Source organism: Pongo pygmaeus, chromosome 1 (assembly GCF_028885625.2).
Source record: "Pongo pygmaeus isolate AG05252 chromosome 1, NHGRI_mPonPyg2-v2.0_pri, whole genome shotgun sequence".
NCBI classification, from domain to species: domain Eukaryota; kingdom Metazoa; phylum Chordata; class Mammalia; order Primates; family Hominidae; genus Pongo; species Pongo pygmaeus.
In genome coordinates this window covers 18,590,636-18,612,863 of record NC_072373.2, presented here as the reverse complement: position 1 = coordinate 18,612,863, position 22,228 = coordinate 18,590,636, and the positions used below count along the sequence as shown (strand labels likewise).

The window sequence follows — 22,228 nt, the reverse complement described above, 5'->3', positions numbered from 1 at the left end:
CATGGAGCAAGCAATATATTTGGCCTTGAGTTTTTGTTCTTTACAGAAATATGGGGTAACTAATATGCTGCTTGGCCTTTGCATACCCTCTTTGTTTCCTCTGTACCGCCTAAGATGAAGCCTAGTTTTGCTACTTTTGTTTAGTAATCATAAGGATTTAGTTGGATTTGGGGATAAGAACATAGTAGAAATCATGATGTAAAATGAAGCCATAGATACGAAACAATCAGCCATTAGATTTGACAGGGCCAGTCTGGGTCCAGAGATGTCAAGCTTCAAAGCTTTAGGGGATCTTTTCCACAGTTTTTAGTGTGGGGGAATTCATGTAGAAGGCTTAGAGATTTGAGGAATCTGAACTGTACTTTGCGAGATCATCATCTGCTGCTAGCCCGTCACTGTGTTGCAGATTCTGCATATCCCTTTCCTTCCCATGCTTGGCTCCTGGCTTCAGATTTCCAGCTTGGTGCTCTCCTTGTCACTCCTTTCTTTTATCATGTGCCACCCTTCATGAGCTTTATAACTGGCAACACCAACAACATTCGTGATTTCTCATCCAGAGAATACAGATGAGCTTTTCTAATCCATCAACTGTTAATCTTGCAGGTTTTACATTCTGTCTTTGGGGCTTTCATTAGACATTAACTTTGGGAATGAGGAAATGTTGTCATTTAATAGTGATTACATTATGTATATCTGTAGTTTGGAGTCCTCAATTTTGTGCTTTCTTTCTCTAGATACCTTAACAGAGCGTGCTCTTACTGTTATTTGAAAATGTATAATATGATATGTGGAACTGGATATATGGAAGGCAGTCATCTTCTTTCTGCTTCCTGGCCCCCCTCCACCCCCACCAGTAATTTCCTAACAATACTTAGGTGAAACTATAATAACGTTATTTGCTAGCTCTTCCTGGACAGTGAAGCAAAGCTTCCTTGATAACTTATCTATCTTGATAATTTTTGTTAAGCAGGAAAATTATGAAAACTTTTTAAAAATTTATTTTAATACTTGCCAGAAAGTTAAGTCCCATTTTGATATGGCAACTTAGCTACAAAACTCCCAGTTTTGCTAAAATAAGAACATTTATTAAATCATTTGCCATTTTTAAAAATTACCTTAAAATAGAGCAGAATACACAATATGAAACAAAGTGGGGCAGATTAGTGAAATGGTGTTTGCCTAGAATGGATGTTTACGGGTCTTTGAGTTTGTGAGCAACTTAAGGAATCTCCATCGCTAACATAGCCGTTACTAACATAGGGCTTTTACTATATGTTAGGCTCTATCCCTAAGTACTTTAAAAATATTAATTCTTATAATGACTTTGTGAAGTTGGTACTATGATCATCACCATTTTAAAGATGAAGAAACCAAAGCACAGAGAAGTTAAATGATTTGCCCACGCTCCAATATTTGAATCAGGCACACTGGCTCTAAAGTGCATGCTTTCTCTCAGTGCTGCCTGTCATCTACATTTGGGAATTTGGAATTTAAAAGTCTGGTGCTAAAAAAAGACAAAATAAGACAGGCACACACACACACACAAAAATTAATTTGTTAAATGGTTTTTGTGTCAAGATCTGTGATTTCACATTTGATAGTCATAGAATTTTAGAACTGAAAGTAATCTTAGTGATAGCTTAGTAAATACAAAGCTGTTAGTAATTTATAAGTTAGCATAATTTACAATGCTGTGTGGTTTAGTGCTGTTCAGTAACGCGAAGGTTATTTTTCCTGTGGTATTAGACTACTGTACTTTTTGTTTCCAAGATAGGAGTATAAAGGGGGTGGGAAGTATTTTAGAGGGAAAAGTGTACCAAGGTGGTTTTTTGTGGTTTCCCTTAGCCTTGACACCAGGTGGAGGAGTCAAGATCTAGGAGATTTGAGGTGAGACTGAGATTAAGGAGTGAAATAGAGACTTGAGTCTAGAAACAAACTAAATTACAAATACGGTTTTTTAAAAAAGTTGAAATAAGTTTTAGGCTGCGGATCTTTTGGTAGAAGCAACACAGTGGAAATTTGCTCTTTGTAAGTAGATTATGGTGTATTTTACTGATATGTGCCCTTATTTTACAGTGAAAAAGGCAATACTGTTCCTGGATATGACTTTTTGGTGAATTCTGTCTGGCCACAAATAGTACAAGGATTAGAAGAAAAGTTACCCTCGCTTTTTAATCCTGGGAATCCCGATGCATTTCATGAGGTATCTCCCCACATCGTCTTGATTCTCGAAGATGTTAACCGGAGACTGGAGAAATATCATGTTCTCTTCTACTTAGTCTTCGTTCTGTGGTTTATTAAAAATAAAAATTTGAGCTGCTAAGTGAACATTTACCTTAAAACACACACATCGTTTTATCCAAGATATGATCTATGATGCTTTTAGGAATAAGAACATTTTCATTTTATAACATAAAGTATAATTAAGGCTAGATACAAGTGTGAGTAAAAATGTACGTTATTTTCTAACTTTCTTAAAAACATCCTGAGGACCATTAAAAGCCAGTGTTTTTGCAGTTTTCTGTGAAAAATTAAGTTTGTACATCTCTGCTGTATAATTTTGAAAAGGAATTGGTTGGATTTTAAAATATACTATATAAATGTCCTTTATGATTTAAAAAGTAAGAAAGCCCCAATATTTATTTCCTTTTTTAATTTATATTTTATTTTATTATTACTATTACTATTTTTGAAACAGGGTCTTACTCTGTCGCCCAGGGTGAAGTGCAGTGGCACAATTATAGCTCACTGCAGTCTTCGACTCCTGGACTCAAGCGATCCTATGCCTCAGGCTGCTTCCTGAGTAGCTGGGATTTCAGGCACACACCACTATGCCTGGTCAATTTTTCTTTTCTTTTTCTTTTTCTGTGGAGATGGGTCTCACTATGTTGCCCAGGCTAGTGTTGAACTCGCCTCATGCACTCCTTCCCCCTCAGCCTCCCAAAGTGCTAGGATTTCAGCCCCCATGTCCGGCCCTATTCCACACCTGCTTTTTTTTCCCCCCCTTAAAAAAGAAATCATTATTTAAAAGATTTCATGGTTAGGATTTCAAAAGTTAATGTGTAAGTTTGCTTTCCATTGTATCATTTTAGAGGCTCAGCGTCTTGGCACTTTTCTTTCTTCTTCTTCCCTGGATTTCAGTTTTTGGTTTCTTATGCAGTGAGATAATCTTTGTCGTTTAATTGGGTACTTTATTAAATTTACAGTGATTCTAACTGTCAGTGCATTTGACTCTTATTTTGTACTTTCTCTTTGTTCCAGTTTTCTTCCCTTATTTCCTTCCTCCTATCTTTTCTTCCTGCCTTCTTTTTTCACCTTCTTTGTATTTTAGACTTCTGGGGATCCGTTTTCCGTCTTTATTCCATTTTGTCCCCTCTATTAATTTGGAAGTTGTGCCCTTTATTTCTGTACACGTTGAGTAACCTTACTGGTTACTTAATGGAATCTAAAGTTGATTTATGTTCTTGAGCCTTCTCCTGGAGAATACGCAGAACTTAGAACACATTAACACCAGCCATCCCTTCTCATTTTATGTATTTTTGTTTCCTCGCTCGTATTTCTATTTTTTTTTTTTTTTAATCTTAAAAACTGGGCATTTTTATCGTTTTAAATCGTCATCGTCCTCCGGGAATTACCCTACATGTTTGTCATTGCTTACTGTTCCTTTTTGAATGTGAGCTCATCCTTCTTGAATCATTCTTCTGAAATTCATGTTAGAAGACTTTAGTCTTCTAACTGTTGATGATAATTTTTTTTTTAATAATTTCTCAGTTTGTGTTTGTCTGAAAATAACTGTATTGCTTCTGTTTGTAAGGTCAGTTTGCTGGATATATTAACAGAATTCTCAGCACTTTGAGTATTGTCTTTTGAGTTGCATTATGAAGTTAGCTGTTAATTTAATTGTTATTTCTTTGTAGTTAATGACTTTTTTCTCTGGCTGCTTTTAAGATCTTCTGTGTGACTTTGGTGTGCTAAGTAAGTTCCGCTATGATATGTCCAGTAGAACTTCTTTTTTTTTATTATTATCCCTAGGATTTGATAGGTTTTCTGAATCTGAGAATTGGTGTCTTTCATCCATTCTGGAACATTTTTATTTATTATTTCTTCAGTTTTGCTTTTCTTTCATTCCTCTATCATCTCCATCTAGATCTCTTTAGACAGGCTCACCCTATCCTCTGTATTTGCCATGTTCTCGATAATTTCACCGTCTGTCTTCTAGGTTACTAATTCCTTCTTTAGTTGTGTCTAAACTCTTTTCCACCTGCACGTTGAGTTTCCAGTTAATTATCATATTTTTTTATTTCTAGAAGTTATATTTGTTGTTTGTCTAGCCTCCCTGGTGAATTTGTTTATTAATTTTTTAAGTGTAGAGAGGCACAAGATAAGCATAAACAGCCTGGGGCCTAGCAGGTTTCCCGCAGATAAGACAACATATTGGGAGGTTTACCATCCCAGAAATGCAACTTACCTTGTCTCTTGGCTGATTGTCCCATGTTACAGTGCATTGAATAACAGGATTGTGCCATTTTCAATAAATTTTGTAGCAACAACATTTGTGATTTTAAAAAGTAGGGCTTTTTAAATAAGATAGCATAAAGAGAGTGAAATAATGGCTTTAAGCAGTAGCAATTGTAAGCTTTAAGCACTAGCAAATGTAAAGACGCTTTACAATTTGCTGTGTGCTTTAGAGATTTATATTGACTATGTTTGACTTAGGAAATGTTTCAGCTCAAAAATGAACCTTTCTGATAGAACTTGACTTTAGAATTTTAGGCTAATACTTAACATTTGTGAGTATAGTTTCCAGCAGACAGTATCCATTTATTTCCAGAAATACTTTCAGCTTTAAGCCTTAATGTAACGTGTTTCATGTAAGAGGGCAATATCTTTATATTTGTTTTAGCATCCATTATATGCAGAGGTATAGTTTTGTCCCAAAAGGGAAGAATAATCCCTATTTTTGTCCCAACTCCACACACCTAGACCACCCTCTGGGGTAACATAAGTTTGCCCAAAACCATTTGAAATAAATTTAAAGCCTGTAGTTTTTACTACTATAAGATCCTGTCTAAGCACAGACTTTAGCATATTTAGATTAATGGTTTGATGACCCTGGATTGAGCCCCTTTTAATTGAGAAGAACATAAAAAATTCAACAGTGTTCTTAGAGCCTGGGGGCTTCGGGAATAAAGTACCCACAAAAGCAACATGCAGCTGCAGTTTCGCTCAGCTGACTGACTAGCATTCTGCTTCCTCTACCTCCTAGCTTGTCTTTTGAGCAGGTTCTCTGTGAGCCTCAACAGAAGAAGAAACATCATATAAGACAATTCTAAGCACAGTGTGTGGATGATAAATGCTACGAGTTAGCTGCCACCTTAATGGTTTTGGTACATCTCCCTGTCAGTTTTCATGCTGTCTTATTTATAAAAATAAAGTGAATACTCACATGGTTTGATTATTTCTCTTCTCTCTCTTTCTTCTTCAGAATTTTCTCCTTTCTCCTTTGTGAGGCAATGATGAATTATGTCATTTAATCTGCTGTCAATTCTAATTCCAGTGGGCTGGGGTAGGGGGCCCTAGAACATGAGCACTACCATTTAAAGAGCACCAGACTTAGAGTGCCTGGGTCTCAGATGGGCTTTGCCATGGAAGACACGGAAGACATATCACAGAACCACTTTGGGCATTTATGCATCTTTAAATGGGGACATTGGAAGGAAGATCTTGTACGGTCCCTGTTAACTCTAGAAACTATGATTCTTAGTGTTGAGCTTCTTTATCTTGATTACAGTTTTCAGTACATGCTGCCTGTTCCACTTAGTTTTCTGATAATGAAAATTTTCCATTTGTTTTTATTTTAGAAATATACCATAAGTATGGATTTTGTCAGAAGATTTGAACGGCAATGTGGATCACAGGCTAGTGTAAAAAGATTAAGAGCACATCCTGCCTATCATAGCTTCAATAATAAGTGGAACTTGCCTGTTTATTTTCAAATAAGGTTGGTCATTTATTCACCTCCCCCCACCCTTCTAAAACAGAATTTGAATGCCAGTTAAGGATGTTGCCTCAGTTAGTGGCTCCTTTTCTCTGATCATCATAATAGGCTTTGGGAGACAAAATTGAAAGTGGAGAAAGAGATATAAGAAGTATTATGGTTGCCAAAGTCTGGCTTGCATGACAAAAAGATAAGTTTTCTTTTTTGGTAATTGGAGAGCTCAGAACACAAGAGTTGGAAGGAGCTGACTCCAAGCCCAGCCTCATTCCCACCCACCATGTCCTCATTCATTGTGAAAAGAGAAAGTAGGAGTTATACAGCAGCTCTTTTTTTCCATTTTCCCAGTTTCATCATCTGCCTCAAATAATGAACCTGTCTCACATCTGTTTTTGCTCATCTGAGATACTTTTCCCCTAGAGGGAATGGGGAGAAGCAGAGCTTTAAGTGTTCTTTGCAGCTGGTTCCATCTATTAGTTTATGAGAAGCCTAGTCATTATTTCAGCCTCCCTTATAATCTTTGTGACATTTGTGCTGTCTATTCGGGAAAATGGTGACATTTTTCTTCCAGGTTTCATGATGATATCACCTTTGTCAAGAAGCCGTTCTATAAAATACTTGGGGAAATTTAGGATGAACCCTTAACATCATACACTGCGTTGGAAAAACAATGATAATAGCCATTTTTGCAGATTCTCTTGAATGAGGTCATGGTATGTTCTTCCATAGAATGGCATTTTACTTGAAATGCAGTTTGAAGAATCATAGGCTTTTTTATTTAAATTGCTGGATGCTTTCATTAATTATGATGCAGTCCTTTCCCCTACAGTTCTGAGGAATAATTACAGAGAGGGAAATCAAGAGTTAGGTACCCTGATGATAATTGCTTGAGATGATTGAGAATGTATGTAATCATCTTTTTATAATGAAATCACAGTTCTCAGAATGAAGTAGTAAGGTGCCCTTTCACTTACAATACTGTGTTTTATGCTAAATTTTCCAAGGTTGCATCATCATGTAGTTTGTCTCTCAGCAGGAAATTACAGATTTGTTCATCTAAGATATTAATGGGATGCACTGGAAATAGTTGGTATATGATAATCAACATCAAGCCAGGGCAAGAAGCCTTTTTGATTTGTGAGCAGGATTTAAAATAGCAAAGCATCATTTTATAAAATGATACTGTTATGGAGAAATAATGTTTACATTTTCCCATCTCTTTTTGTCGTCCAGGTTTGGAGTTAGATTGCTTTAGTTATCTAATGCTGTCACCTCACAAACATAACTCCTCTGCTTCCTGCCTCCAAACTTTCCTGGTCCTTTTCCTCAGGCCCTGGGACCCGTGCACCATCACCTCACTCTTCCATCCCACCACTGCACCTCCTGGAGCCTCCATGGGCTATTTCAGCCTATGCTCTTGGCTCTGCCAGGCTGGGCCCCTTGGTGATGGCACAGCTTGGCTTCAGCTGCATCTCCCTTCATTTCAGTTTCTCTCAAAGCTGGTAATTGGACCTTAAACTACATTGAAACTCAGCCAGTTCCCTGAAAGTCTTTTTTACCTTCACCAGATTTCAGCCTTAAGCCTTCAAAGGAGCTGATTAGCCTTTTTTAAAAAACCTCTTTTATTTAAAATTCATGAAATTTTAAAAAAATACATTTGAGTTATGGAAGTGTAGAACTTGTCTTTAGTACATTTGTTTTTCCATCTAAAAAGTAAATTCCATTAAGACTTTGTAGAACTTTTCTATTGATTTTTATCAGGTGTTGGGTTGTTTGCTCTGAAGGATGACAAAAAGTTGCACAAACGTGGTTAGGGTCAGAGTTGCATTGTCATCAGATTCATTTCAAGGTCATTTGAAATAAACCTAAAGACAGTGGGGTGGTGATGGTTGGACGTTTCCTAAGAAGAAATATTAATATTGCACTCTCAGTAATAGTTTTCTGCTCCTGGATCTGCCTATATACCCACATCCCAATCATCTTCAGGAAAAAGGCCACCTCCCCACCCCAGCCCTCACCACAATTCTTGTGAACGCATTTTGTATCCTCTCACTCTCCCTGAGACCCCACTGTGTCTACATTTCATTTGCACCTACGGGCATATTGGAAAGTAGATGAGGACTTAGTATCTCATAGGAAGAAATTAAATGCAGATGTGATCAAAACAGCCTCAAATTATGAGTCAGTGGCTGCCTGGAAACTGCAGGTGTTAGCCCTTTAAATGCCAAAGGCTAAATTTCAGTTTGCTGTTCTTTTTAAAACTGAAATCTTTCTAGTACATTCACATGTATATACTGTATTACATAGTATATGCTGATTGAATACAGTCTTATGATGTGGAATCTACGTAGTAGTATTAAGGTGCAAGTAGCCCTTTCCGGTTCCTGCACTCCTCTCAGACGTGTAGCCACAAGAGACGGGTGCACTTATGATGTTTCCAATACTTCAGAGAAAAAAAACAATAGGCATCACTATTATTATCGCCATTGTTATTTTTATTTAAGTATTATTGTAGACCTGTGATGTTCGTGGAGGAATATGTCTAGAGACCTTCCCTAGGCCTATATTTAAGAATTTAGAAATGTTTGTATTTGGGGTTGCCCTTCTTACGTGGATCCTGTTGAGAGTAGAATGACATTCGATGTGCACATGAAAACCACAGCATAGCTTTTCAGATTTCAGCAGAGGTTCCCTCTCACTTTTGGCCATTTTCCAAGAAGAAATATGATCTGTTGCTTCATTCCTGGAAGTTATTGCACAGCAGAGCTGTGTGAGGGGCTGGTCCCCTGGCTGGAGAGCACACCTAGGCCAAGTGACTCAGGTAGTTGTAATCATGCATCATTGTCCCTTCTCACAGACAGGCAGAACCTCTCTGTGAAGTGCAGGGATCAAGGCTCTGCTGCATTTTTTTTGGTCCTTTTTCATTTGTGTGCTTTTCAGAATTATCATAAATATACATAAAACTTTGTGTCTCATGTCTTTGCATGGTACTAAATTATACCTATTTTTCCTTATTGGTTTATAGCATCGCGCTTCCACATTAATACTGCATACTAGTCCATTGAATATATCGCAGGTTCCATAACCATATTCTTTCTTTTGGCCATTTAGGTTGCTTCCAGTTTTTCCCTGATATAAACAGTGCTGTGCCAGCTATCAGGCCTTTTCTGTATCAGGTCTAACTTCCTATATTTTGTTTAGGTTTTGAAAAGGCAGGACTTGGGGGTCTGAGATTGAGCTCTAGGTGCTGGTTTGCTCTCCCAGGTGCAGAGCAATCCCATCTCCCTTGTTCCCGTGTTCAGCGTCACTGCCTCCTCTTACTGCTGTTCCTGGGCTAGTTTCCAGTGCTCTCTTATCCCACTTTTCCATCCGTCACTTGTTCCTTCTGTACCTCTCAACTGCAGCTTGAAAAGACTAGCCTTTTGTACGCTTCACTGGGCAATTAGAGAGTTCCTTTCCTTCCATGGGGCAGACGGGACAGCTACTGGAAACCAGCCAGCTATAATGGTCCAGGATAGCCTTAGTGTCTTCAGTGCTCAGCTGTGTTGGGTAGGGCTGCTGCTTTTTGTCTCAAGCTGTTCTTTTTACTCTTTGGACAGTTGCCTTTAGCTCAGTCTGTGAACCGCTTTGTAAAAGTACATTATGTGCTATAAAAAATAATTTAATATCAGTTGGATAAATTGATATTGAGCATGCATCAGAATTCATTACTAGTAAGGCAATTAGCAGGTAACAAAAGAGCATGCTAGTAAAGAGATATATGAAATTGGAAGAGTTATATAGTTAGAAAACAATGCCTGCAAAAGCAGCTAGCTTCAAAAAACTATATAACACATTTGCCTTTCACAAAGTCATAAAAACATGTCCATATCCATCATTAGAACAGAAGTCTGTGACAGGATGAGCTGAGGTGCCAGGTGGGCCAGCTGTCATCAGGGAAAAAAGAACGCACATCTAGGAGGCGCTGGTACAGACACTGAGCCGTAGTACCTGAAGGGCAAGTACCATGGACGTGGCAGAGGGTCACAGATTAGAAGAGCACCAAACAGCGAGTTCTAGTTTTAACTGGCTACTTCCTGTGATTTTTCTCAAGCTGCCAACACAGGTACAGAATGCAGCTTTCTTAGCTTGGGGACATTTACCTTCCCGTGATGGTGTTAAGATAGATGGGTTGGAGGAATGAAAGTTTTATGGCCTTGAAGTGAATAGAGGATCAAAATCAGGTGCTGCTCACCAGCAACAACTTCTTGATGGAGACTTAACTGGCAGTTTGTTTAATTTGAGAAACATAGGGTAAGTTATGATTCAGACCAGCTGCAAATAACAGAGAACCCTTATATAACAGTGGCTTAGTCACGATTTCTTGTTCAGTTAAAAAAAAGAAAGGCTGGGAGAATAGGCATTCCGAGGCTGGACTTACCAGCGAGTGACAGAGGAAGTTCCTGTTACTTAGGAAAAACAGAGAATGGATAGAGAAAGGCATCTGTCAGAGTCATAAACACTAATTTGTGTTCTTGTTTTTATCTCAGATTTAGAGAAATAGCGGGATCCTTAGAAGCAGCACTTACAGATGTCCTGGAAGATGCCCCAGGTAACTCCCTTAAAGTGATAAGTGGCATGGTATCCTAATTCAGTTGGCCCAGTCAGCTAGATTGTAATACTCTGAGAGTACTTTTACTGTTTTTTTTTTTTTAATCATACAGTAAGTTGGACCTTAAAATCACTTAGTTTGACTTTTTTTTTTTTTTTGCTTTTTTTTTTTGAAATGGAGTCTCGCTCTGTTGCCCAGGCTGGAGTGCAATGGCATGATCTTGGCTCACTGCAGCCCCCGCCTCCCTGGTTCAAGTGATTCTGCTGGCTTAGCCTCGCAAGTAGCTGGGATTACAGGTGTACACCACCACGCCTGGTTAATTTTTATATTTTTAGTAGAGACGGGGTTTCACCGTGTTGGCCAGGCTGGTCTCGAACTCTGACCTCAAGTGATTCACCCACCTTGGCTTCCCAAAGTGCTGGGATTACAGGCATGAGCCACCACACCCAGCCTGACTTCTTTTTTTAATAAGGTAAAAATAAACCAAATAGTTTTGGTGTATAGAGTTCTTGCTTTATAGGGATGAAAAAGGAATAAGAATATAGGAAACAGACTTCATTTTCATTCCTGAATATAACTTGTCCAGGGGATATGGCCCCTTGGTGTGCTTATGTGATCAGCTGTTTTTTTTAGCAAATTGGCTGTGATCTGCCTTCCTCCCAGGCTGAGGACTGGTCTGCATGGTAGAGGGTCAGGGTGCTCCTGCCTCTCACTGAGAATGACTCACAGCTGGAGCATGCATCCTGGGCCTCCTGGGCCCTGGCCGCCTATCCTGGCATGTTGGGCAGGTAACAGTTGTAGGTTTGTGGACTTACCAGTACATGTTTGCATACCCTGACAGCCTCATTAATTTTTGTATCATATATTTATTCCTAGTGACCACTGAAATACTGTGTGCTTATATCTAGGTTCCTCGACTTAAATTTCCACTCTCTTTTATGCAGCTAAGTCTACTGTCATTTTGAATCAATTTTAGCTTCAGAGTTAGTTTTCATCTGTCTTTGCCAAAAATGGTCATATGTAGTTAACTTCTATAAAAATAAGAAGTATGTTGAGATAGAGGAAGACTCTTGTGAAACAGGACAAATTTGAAACTGAAGTTTAAACCTCTGCAAGTGATTGCCACTCCAGCCCATGTTTGTCGATTTGGTATAAAGTACCTATTAAACATTATTTCTGAATGCTATATGTGTTTGATGTTTATCCAAACACCTGGGAGATAGTGTCATGTAAAATTGTCCGTGACATGAAGGATGTGGGAGGGAACATGGATTGTGGCCACTCCTCATCCCTGTGCGTCCAACAGCTTTGCTGACCACATGGTTTTCTTCAGAAGGCCACTTTCTTTACTTTTGAATCGTACATCGAAAGTCTCACATTAGTCTATAGCCTAAAATTGCCTGAAATTCCTTAAATGTGTGTTGTTGTTGTTGTTGTTTTGTCTCTAGCTGAAAGTCCATATTGCCTTTTGGCTTCTCATAGAACTTGGAGCAGCCTTAGGAGGTGTTGGTCAGATGAGATGTTCTTGCCATTACTGGTGCATCGCCTGTGGAGACTCACTCTGCAGATTTTGGCACGATACTCTGTGTTTGTCAGTGAGGTAAGGGCTGGCCGTGGAGCTCATCCATAACCAATACTGATAAAAATTAAAGATAAGTTAGGCTAACTCCTTAAGATTTTTGTAAATGTCATGAGAGGTTAATTCAGAGGACCACAGTAGTCTGACTTCCCAAGATTGTCTCCAGCTGTGTTTCTGTGTTTCATTTTTACTCCTGCAAGCATTGCATTTAGGGGTGTCTATTATCACAAACTTGTTTTGTTGAAAAGCACCACTCTGGCAAGTCCATTTTTTTCCTTCTCAAAACCAGAATCTTTGAACTGCCTCCAAATTAAAAAAAAAAAAAAGGTGTTCATTTTAATTTCAAGGTGATTATGAAAATGATTAGAAATAAAAATATATGCATTTTAATACTTAATATTTGGAAGTTTACAAAATGATATTATCATCAACATAAAAAGGTATTAAAATTCTGTTCTTTTTGAATATCCTTTTCCCTTTTCAAATAATCAAATGTATTAAATATCCACATGCCCTGATGACTTATTAATACCCTACAAAAACCCAGAAATTCTTGATCCACAAGAGCGTTGGTCCAGTCCAGTGCTGAGCACCAGCCCCGCGGGTCCTTGCTGGGACCTCGGATTGCAGTGCTGCCCTTTCTCTGGGGACAGCATGAGTAACAGACACTCAGGTAAACCAGTCATGGCAGTGTGAGGAGTATGCAAAGGAGATGTGTTCTAAAAAATAAAAAAGACAACATGGAGAAAACAGCACACTTTGAATACAATCTTTGTAATTTGGAGTAGGAAAGGATCCCAGTCCTCCTCTTGCAGTGTGTTGTAATGGAAAGAGTGTCAGCTTTGGAGCTAATGTCAAACGTTGGCTCTTCAACTTTTTAATTCTGTGGACCTGGAGAAATTAAGCTGAGTCTTCATCTGGAGAATGGGAAAACAGCTTCTATATGTGGCTGTTGTGAGGATTTATTTGGACTAAAGCTCCTGTCAGGTAATGGGAGTCCAGTGAAATCTAGTTTGTCTTTCCCTTTTGCCTTTCCTCCGCTCAGAAGGGTCCTAGTGGACCACCCTGGGCTGTCAGCTATTTCTGAAGACCACTGTATGATTCCCCTGACAGAGTGGGGTTAGGACGATTATTCATTTAGGCTAAGCATGCGTTCTTGCTAGCCGGGAATTCTCCGTTTATCTCTAATAGATCACTTTGCCCTGAATGTTCATTATCCCATTCTATCCCATTCTTTTCTTGATGCTAGCTTACTTCTGTTTGATTTTTTCCCTTATAAACAGAACACTTTGTTTTTTGTATTTGAAGGTTTGGATTTTGATATTTTACCCTTATTAATTATAATTACAAATGTATTATGATATATTATTTGCCTAATATAATTGATTTTTTTAAAACCTGTGATGTCCCCAAAATTAATTTGATTGTGGTTTGGGCACTTTATTTTTCACATGTTATTTTTATCACCAGAAATTAGACAAGTTCCAGAAGGTAAATGTACACGGGGCCGTAGTTTGTCCTTGTTTCTCTCTTAGTGCTTCACACCTTCCTATAGATACAATATTGTGTACTTTTATTAGTAAGTTTTTACTAAATGCTATGTAGACAGCTAGCATTTAATGGTGAGTTATTGATGCACACATATATAATATATAAATGCTCATGTATCTTGCTGGTGTAAAAGTAGTTAATCAGTGAAATCCTTTTTCAGCTTTCACTCAGGCCCATTTCTAATGAAAGTCCCAAGGAGATCAAGAAACCTTTGGTAACTGGTAGCAAAGAACCTTCCATCGCCCAAGGAAACACTGAAGACCAAGGAAGTGGTCCTTCGGAAACAAAGCCTGTGGTTTCCATTTCCCGCACTCAGCTCGTATATGTGGTTGCAGACCTGGACAAGCTTCAGGAGCAGGTAAGCCTGTGTCCCAGAAGAATTCTAGGTGCTTGGTTTAATGTTTTCACAGAAGGTAGTATGTGTAAAAGGCAAACACCATTGGGCCTTACGGGGCTTAAACTGGGGGGCCCATGGGTACCCCAAGAGAGAACCTCTCACTCACCTCCCTTTCTAGGTGTCTCTCCAGCTTCCCCTGACAGATCATGTCCATATAGGGTTTCTAAGGGTGTGCGCTTCTGCTCCTGCGTGGAGTGCATTCTGTATTGTATTCATCTCCACTCTGCTTCCTTTTCAGTAGTGATGGGACAAGCTTGAGCAGCCATGCTCCCCCACTTTTTTTTTTCCATTAGCTCACCTTATTTTGGTCAGGCATAATCTTTAGTGGGCTGGATTTTAGTTACTTTACATTAATTTACCCCGATATTTTCTGTTGATGTTTAATCTTCAGCTATACTTTGAAAGTGCTAAAATATTAAAACTTCTTCTTCTTTTTTCTCTGTATAAATCCATATGTTTTTGCTTTTAACATTAACTCTGTGGGGTGAATTTAGTGGTTAAGTCCTCTGATACACAATTCTGCTTTCCTCAAGTTTAGATATTTTGTGGTGCTTGAATAAATACTGTTTTGAATTTTAAAATTTGTATGTTTTCAGTAAGAATATGGTCTTTACTGTGAGCTATTTTCGTATTATGGAGCACCATAGAGTAGAAAATGTTTTTGCTTATTCTCTGTGCCTGTTAGTAGCCATTAAACCATGTGATTTCTCATGTTGTTGAAATCTTTTTATAGTAAAAGCATTAAAACTGTTTCTTTCCTTTGATGAAAATTACTGAAATTCCTGATTTTAAGTTCACCATTCATTAGCAAATTCTAGAGTTTGTAGATGCAAATAGAATCGCCTCTTCGTTTGATTTATAAAAAGTAACTGAATATATAAAGTGCATATTTATTTCAGCTTCCAGAACTCTTGGAAACAATCAAGCCAAAACTTGAAATGATTGGCTTTAAGAATTTTTCTTCTATCTCAGGTAAAAATGAATCTTGACTAAGCAAATCTTTGAATAAGAAATGATTTAAAATAAAATCTCAGAGACTGTAGGGTATATTTAATTTAACATTTTCTTCTGTAGTTGTAAATCCTTGGTTGTTTCTCTATTCTGTTCTGTATTATAACTTACCTAAATAAGATGTTTTATTTAATTCATTTGATCTGATTTATTATAGTACACACTGTAAATGCTGTGACAGTATTTCAAATGAAGTTCACGTCTGGACCTGAGCATGATGATTAAATCCAGTCTTTAATCTCAACAGCAGCCCTGGAGGACTCCCAGAGCTCTTTGTCAGTCTGTGTGCCCTCCTTGAGTAGCAAGATCATCCAGGATTTAAGTGACTCTTGCTTCAGTTTCCTAAAAAGCGCCCTGGAGGTTCCCAGGCTTTACCGAAGAACCAATAAGGTCAGCGCCATTCATGGGAGAGAATTTTGAGGTGGGGAAGTGTGTATTAGGAAAGCCAAAGAGGAAGGAAGGAAGCAGCGGATTCCCAGGGTAGCCTGAGACAGACTGAGCTCATCCCATTCTGAGAATGGTATTGATGAAGAGAAGGAGGTTCAGCAGGGGTGGTCAGGGGCTCTGGGCCACAAACTGAAATAGTTAGACCTTTCCCATCCTATCCCAAAAGTATTTAAGGATATACTCAGTTTCCTTTTGGTCTTGAGGAAAAGTATGTTTTTCAGAAGAAAGCATTTTAATAACATTTTAAAGTCCTATACATTTTTGTCTCCATATCTGGTATTCCACACTTTAGATCTTGTTCCCTCTTTATTGTTACTGGAAGTATAGTTGGCCCCTTGTCCCCAGGTTCTGCATCCACAGAGTCAACCAACTGTGGATCGAAAATATTTAGGGGGAAAAAAAAAACTACAACAATAAAAAATAATACATGCCAGATGTGGTGGCTCACACCAAAATCCCAGCATTTTGGGAAGCCGAGGCAGGAGGATTGCTTAAACCTAGGAGTTTGAGACCAGCCTGGGCAATGTCGTGACATCCAGTCTCCACACACAAAAAAAGTTTTTATTAAAAAAAAATACAAATTTTAGTAATCTAAAGATGATTTAAACTATACTGAAGGATGTGCATAGGTTATATGCAACTATTATACCATTTTATATTTGCTCTTTATTGTCTGATTTGAAGCTGCCACTTGGAAGTGGGAGAGAGAAACCAATATGTTATTTTTCTTTAGTAATCTACCAACTCTCCCTTTCTAGTCAATAGGCTGTTACAGTAATATATTTACTGAGAGTTTGTTATGGGTCATTCACTATGCTAGACACTTTGCATAGTCTTATTATCCTTCTACAAAATGGGTGCTAGTATTGTCATTTGCAGATGAAGAAACCAGAGCCAAGAAAGGTTACATTCGTGACCCTGGATCCTTGCTTCTCAAACGGTGGTCTGGTGATCAGCAGCATTCACATCACGTGGTGGGTGGGAGCTTGCTAGAAAAGCACAGTCCCAGAACTCAACCCTTCCACCCACTGCCCCCAACAGAATTAGAACCTGAGTTTTACGAGATCACCAGGTGATTGGTGTGGACATGAAGCTACGGGAAGCAGTGCCCTAGTTTCGGTGCCCTGAGCGGTGGGTGGCTGTGCCAGCCAGCACCTCAACCCAGCCTGGCTCCAGACATCACCTTCTTGTGCTGGCTCTTCTTATTCCCTCGTGTTCTCCAGGCAGCTTTCTGTGGACCCCAGTGTTACTTTTGGGAGGGATGGAAGTTGTCCATGTCTCAAAACTAGAACGTTAATAGTATCCTTTTGGACTTGAGGTCTAGGTAACTTACTCTGTTTCTTTTCTGTTTTTTTCCTGTGCATCTTTATCTCCTACCAACATCATTCCAGGAGGTCCCAACCACAGCTTCCTCCTATGTGGACAGTGCTCTGAAGCCCTTATTCCAGCTTCAGAGCGGACACAAGGATAAGCTCAAACAAGCAATAATTCAGCAGTGGCTAGAAGGCGCTCTCAGTGAAAGCACTCATAAGTAAGTAAATTAAAAGCCGACCTCGTGGGCCTTGCTTAGAAGAGTCTGCGGCAGAAACCCCCAAGGCAATCAAGCACTGCGTATGGATAAGGCAGTGAGACTGCCTAGCACTTCTTCACTGGATTAGTCAGAGTGTGGTCCCGCAGTTTGCTTCCTCCCTCCCCACACCCCTGTGGACGGCCTGTGGGCTGGCTTCCTCTGCCTGGGCCTCAGCCTCGGGGCCAGGCCATGTGCACAGTGCCCCCGCATCTCCGGGCCCTGCCTGCATTCCCTGCAGGTGCTGTTCTGCCAGGTCCAGCCACATTCTTCTGGGAGGCCCTTTCTTTGCTCAGACCCTGTCAGATCATAACAGATACTCAAAGGACTTAGGTTGGTGAAACCCTTGTAATCAAGGAAGAGAAAACATACATTTAAAAGTAATTACAGCTGACAAGGACTCGATTCCTAAAACCTCTAAAACACTTGATTGTCTTTTTCTAATGAAATCTCCTTTTCCCAAATCAAAAAGTGTGTTACTCAATTTTGTTGCCAATTTTGTTTAATTATTAAATATTAATTTTGCAGTAGTATTTTATTTACTTAAGATTTAAGTGGCCATTTTTGGGTTAATTTAGAACATAACAATGATGTATAATAAAGTTTTTGTGGGCAAATGTATTTCAGATGCCAAGTAACCAGCTTGTAGACAAAGCTTTGAAATATAACTCATTTATAATTTGAAAATTATATTGAAAGTATTTTGAAGGCAATGAGCTTTATTTAAAATTCTGAAATACTTTTACCCTCTAAAAGATGAACTGTTCCTAGAACTGATTGGAAATGAACTTGTTACTTGATCTGGGGCGTGAGCTACAGATGTCCGCCCTCGATACATGAAAGACAAAATTGATCTATAGTTTTCTCCATGTTCAGGATTAAAAATTTAAGCAAAATCCACACACATACATATTTCTTAAATTCTGAGGGAATGTTCTATGTTAGACACTTAAGACCATATATATATACATATATATATATAAAATGATCTTAAGAAACTTAAATACTTACCATGGCTGAATTTTCACTGGAAGTGAATTTTTATCTTAAAAATCTCTTTTTTTGGTCCACAAAGCCAGTTACTCTATTTGGTGTTACACACAAATACCTCTTTTCACCAATAAACGTGTCTTGTATTGAAGGTACTATGAAACCGTGTCAGATGTATTGAACTCTGTGAAGAAGATGGAAGAGAGCCTGAAAAGGCTGAAACAAGCCAGAAAAACCACTCCCGCCAACCCCGTCGGTCCCAGTGGTGGCATGAGTGACGACGACAAAATCAGGCTGCAGTTGGCCCTAGATGTTGAGAACTTGGGAGAGCAGGTAACCCATCAGCCGCCGGCAGCTCCAGCGAGCCTGAAACCAAATTCTGAGAGCCGGGCAGTTACTTGGTGGCTCACGTGATCCCAGAGATGCTGTTGCAGTGGCTAGGGAATTGCTTCCTGTGTTAAGACTAGGAGTCGGGGCTCCCAAATTACTTTGCCCCTAGGCAATATGAGAAGGAAAAGGTAGAAGAAAATGGAGAATTCCCGTTTTGAAGTCTGATGGCATGCTCTCTGGCGCCGTTACCATCTGCTTGTTTCCGCAGTGCCCATGCTCACAGAGCTCACTACAGTGGGACTTTTTGGTCCAGTGCTAACCCCAGGCTTTTGAAATGCTTGCTGGTTTAGCTTAAAATAACTGAAAGCATTACCCCTCTATGGTGCATGAGAAATCCTTTGAGCACAACTTCTCTGCTTCCCTGCTTGGCTTTTGTAGCTTTCCTATAAAACACAAATTTTAGAATCATGGCATGTGGTTGAACGGTAATGTGGATATTATCACTTAAGAGGTGATATGGATAACGTGCAATGAATGTCTTTTCATTTTTCACTGAGGTGAAAATGAAATTTTATGATACTATGAGGACAGTATCATAAAACCTCTAGATGTTCAGAAACTGGCCTTCTAAACTGTCGCACATAGTAGTAGGTCCTCAAGGGAGGCCTTTCCAGAGGGAAAAAAGTGAAATCATAAAGTTTCCACAAGAGGACACTTGGTGGTGTTTTGGAGAACTGATACAATGTTAATAGAAAAAGCAAAAAAAAAAACAGTCAAAACAAGACACTTGATTTTCTAGCTCACTAACGAATTTCTTTTACACATCATGATCATCACTGAAAATTCAACTTTTTTCTGCTTTGAGATGAATTTAGAGATCTATCCCAGTAAAAGTCAACTGCCATGTTTCTTTATTTGGCAAAAAAACCCAGACTTTTTACAAGCAAGAAAGTATGTTGTAGAAACGTGAAGAGCCAATGAGCAAAAGAAAGGGAAGGAAGGAAGGAGAGTGGGATAGGGAACTAAAAGGAAAGAGAAGGGAAAGAAAAGGTGCTCCCGCAGTCCCGGTCCCCAGAACAAACCACAAAATGCTGACAGAGACTTGGTGTGTATCTTTCCGGATCTTTCTCTGTGCGTGTGTGTGGTGCGTTTGTGTGTGTGCATGTGTGGATGTATACGTGTGTGTGTGTTGTTATTGTCGTTTTTAAACAAAAGTGGGAACATAGTGTGCCATGTCTCGGTGACCAAAATAATCCACGGTAGTTGCTGTGCCAAACAAAGTGTTTTCAACTCATCTGATTCTAAAAGGCTTTTGGCAATATGTTAAGAAACTAAGAGCACAGGCCAGTACTTTTTTGAAAATTCTCTACTTAAAAAATAGTTCACTTTTTTATTTCCTCTAGTGTAGATTTTCTTTTCTAGAATTTTTTTAGGCCCGCAAAAGAGGCTCTTATTCTGTCTGATTTGATGAACTGAGATAAATTAACATACTGGCTTCTTAGAATGCAAAGTGTTTGACCCCAAAATCCTCACATTTTACGAGTAAATCCTTTGCTGTAGAGGAAAAAATATCCTACAAGTCTTCAGGGAACTGTCTTCTGGTTTAGTAGAGGATGAAGATTTTCTTTCTTTTTTTTCCCCGCCATATTCAGCTTGAATTGCAGTAACATAATTCGTTCTCACGGCCTTTGCAGATACAAAAGTTGGGACTACAAGCAAGTGACATAAAAAGCTTCCCAGCTCTCGCAGAGCTTGTTGCTGCTGCCAAGGACCAGGCAACAGCAGAGCAGCCTTAAGCATCTTGGAAGATCCCGAGGTTAGATTCTTAAGCAAGAGAAGAGTTGGACTTCCAGGCTGAAAGGAAGAAAGTGACTGTTCTCTTAGCAACCGTCCGTAGCAAAGAAGTGCTTCCAGCATCACTCCAGCAACACGCCCATCCGTCTTCTCTCAGTGTATTTGGGTCTTCCTTTGCCCAAAAAGAACAGAAAAGCCTTTTTCCATTGTATGGAAGATAGTTTTTAAGACATTTGAAACTTTCTACTATAGTTTACAGAACAAATTATTTTATTTTTATTGTAAATCTTAGTGTGGAAGAGCTGATTTCTAAAATATGATTAAAGTAAATATATACCTATGAATATCAAGAGTCGTCCCCCTGAGCCTGTAGTTGGAAGTGACGACTGTAGTGGGGTGATGTCCTGTATAGAAATGCCCTTCTCTGAAATAAAGAGAACTCCTGGGCTTTCTAAAGAGTCTGCAGGAAGCCATCCTCCACTCCCACTGTGTGTGAGAGCAGTGCTTCTGATCCTGCTGTCACCCCGACCTCTGGCAGGAGCTGGCGCCAGTAGGAAAGACCTCCTTCCTAAATAAAAGAAGTGTCTCCCATGAGTGTGTGCTCCTTTTCTTTGGGAATTCCCCACCAGGGAAGCACTCTTCGTCACTCATGCCCTGTAATGACACACATTCCCTTCCAGGCAGATGCTCCTCTTAGCACTGATGGGAAGGGTCCTGGCCAGCACCAACCCTTTCTTTCAATGTGTGGAAGTTCCTTTCCTTGGAGGGGTAACACCTTCCTTAGGAGTCAGCAGGTCCTTCCTGGCAAGCTGATGTGGATAGAAGGAAAGAAGACTGCCCTGAGAAGAAGAGCTGGAAGCAATGGGGAGAGGCACTGCAAGACTGTTTGGTTGGTTGAACTCACATAGGCAACATGGAGTGCCGTGCAGCCCCCGCCTAGCTGTGGCTTCGGCCCTCCCAGCCTGATGAGGAGCTGGAAGCAGCTATGTTGAGTCCTTAGTCTTGCATTCCCGTGCATCCCTTCTTTGTTCAAAGGTTAGCCCTGGGGAGAGGAAGTAAACGGTAGGGAATGAGAGCAGGTCCTGTAGTTAGCAGGCTTGAATTTTTTATCACAGACCGGGATGAGGAGGGCTAGAGAATTCAGAGGAAACCAATGATGAAAGCACCAAGAGCCAGGTGTGTGTGGAGCCCCAGGGGCTTCCACGCAGCCCCCAGCCCGCCACAAAGAGGGGCTTGCACTTTCTGTTTGCAGGTAACAGGCCTTGGACAGTGGCGCTCTGTGTAGAGAGCATCTGCTTTGGGCTTAGCACTGGAGGCCCTGCCCCTGGAGGGGGAAGTGTCCAGTTCTGGAGTTCGGTGTTGGGAAATTCGGTCAGTGACAGAACCATGGAAGAGAGACAAAGAAGGGATTTCTTCTCAGGGCTTGACCTCCCTGGTGTGGGAGCCGGCTCATCTGGCAGGGCTGTGGCAGGGTGGGGTACCATCAGCAGGAGGCCATCAGAAGGAAAGACGGGTGTGCAGTGGGGGAGCGAGAATGAACTGGAACCTGTGGGGATAAATGGAGCCCGCATCTGGCTCTTGCTGCCTCTTGGTCTCCCCAGTTCAGTGATGGGATGACGTGCAGAAGAAGCTGCACGTGCACTTGGCCCAGGATTCAGGGAAGCTGAAGGAAGAGACCCAGCAGGAGCTGGAGGAGTTGCATGCCTGCCTCCTGCCCCAAGCCAGCAGGAGAGCCTGCAGCTCTGAGTCAACGTGCAAGAGCTGCAGTGGAGCCCGGGCTGCAGCAGCCTGCTGCATATCAGCATGCAGCCACCCCACCCCACCTCCTGCAGCTGGTGCCTGTGACCAAGGCCAACCCCAAACCATCCCAGGAAGGGAGTCATGGGGAACACAGGTCCAGCCTAGCTAAGCCGATCCAGTGCAAAGCTACCTCAGTAGCCACATGGAGGTAAGCTACTTCCTCCACCCCAGCCTTC

At 40.2% G+C, this 22,228-nt stretch overlaps 1 protein-coding gene across 2 annotated transcripts in view; it reads left to right on the top strand.

The window, feature by feature from the left end:
• COG2 (component of oligomeric golgi complex 2) overlaps positions 1–20,843 on the top strand; it is a 51,142-nt gene extending 30,299 nt beyond the window's left edge. The window contains exons 9-18 of one of the 2 annotated variants that reach the window (XM_054437183.1): positions 2,077–2,203; positions 5,862–6,001; positions 10,525–10,586; positions 12,035–12,186; positions 13,877–14,074; positions 15,013–15,085; positions 15,372–15,514; positions 16,963–17,102; positions 18,281–18,461; positions 20,153–20,843. In XM_054437183.1, the coding sequence (XP_054293158.1) occupies positions 2,077–2,203; positions 5,862–6,001; positions 10,525–10,586; positions 12,035–12,186; positions 13,877–14,074; positions 15,013–15,085; positions 15,372–15,514; positions 16,963–17,102; positions 18,281–18,461; positions 20,153–20,254 (1,318 nt within the window). In that variant the 3' untranslated portion in view covers positions 20,255–20,843. The remainder of the gene's footprint in view (positions 1–2,076; positions 2,204–5,861; positions 6,002–10,524; positions 10,587–12,034; positions 12,187–13,876; positions 14,075–15,012; positions 15,086–15,371; positions 15,515–16,962; positions 17,103–18,280; positions 18,462–20,152) is intronic. The other variant, XM_063671256.1, reaches the window with a different exon arrangement.
• Positions 20,844–22,228: the final 1,385 nt, after the last annotated feature.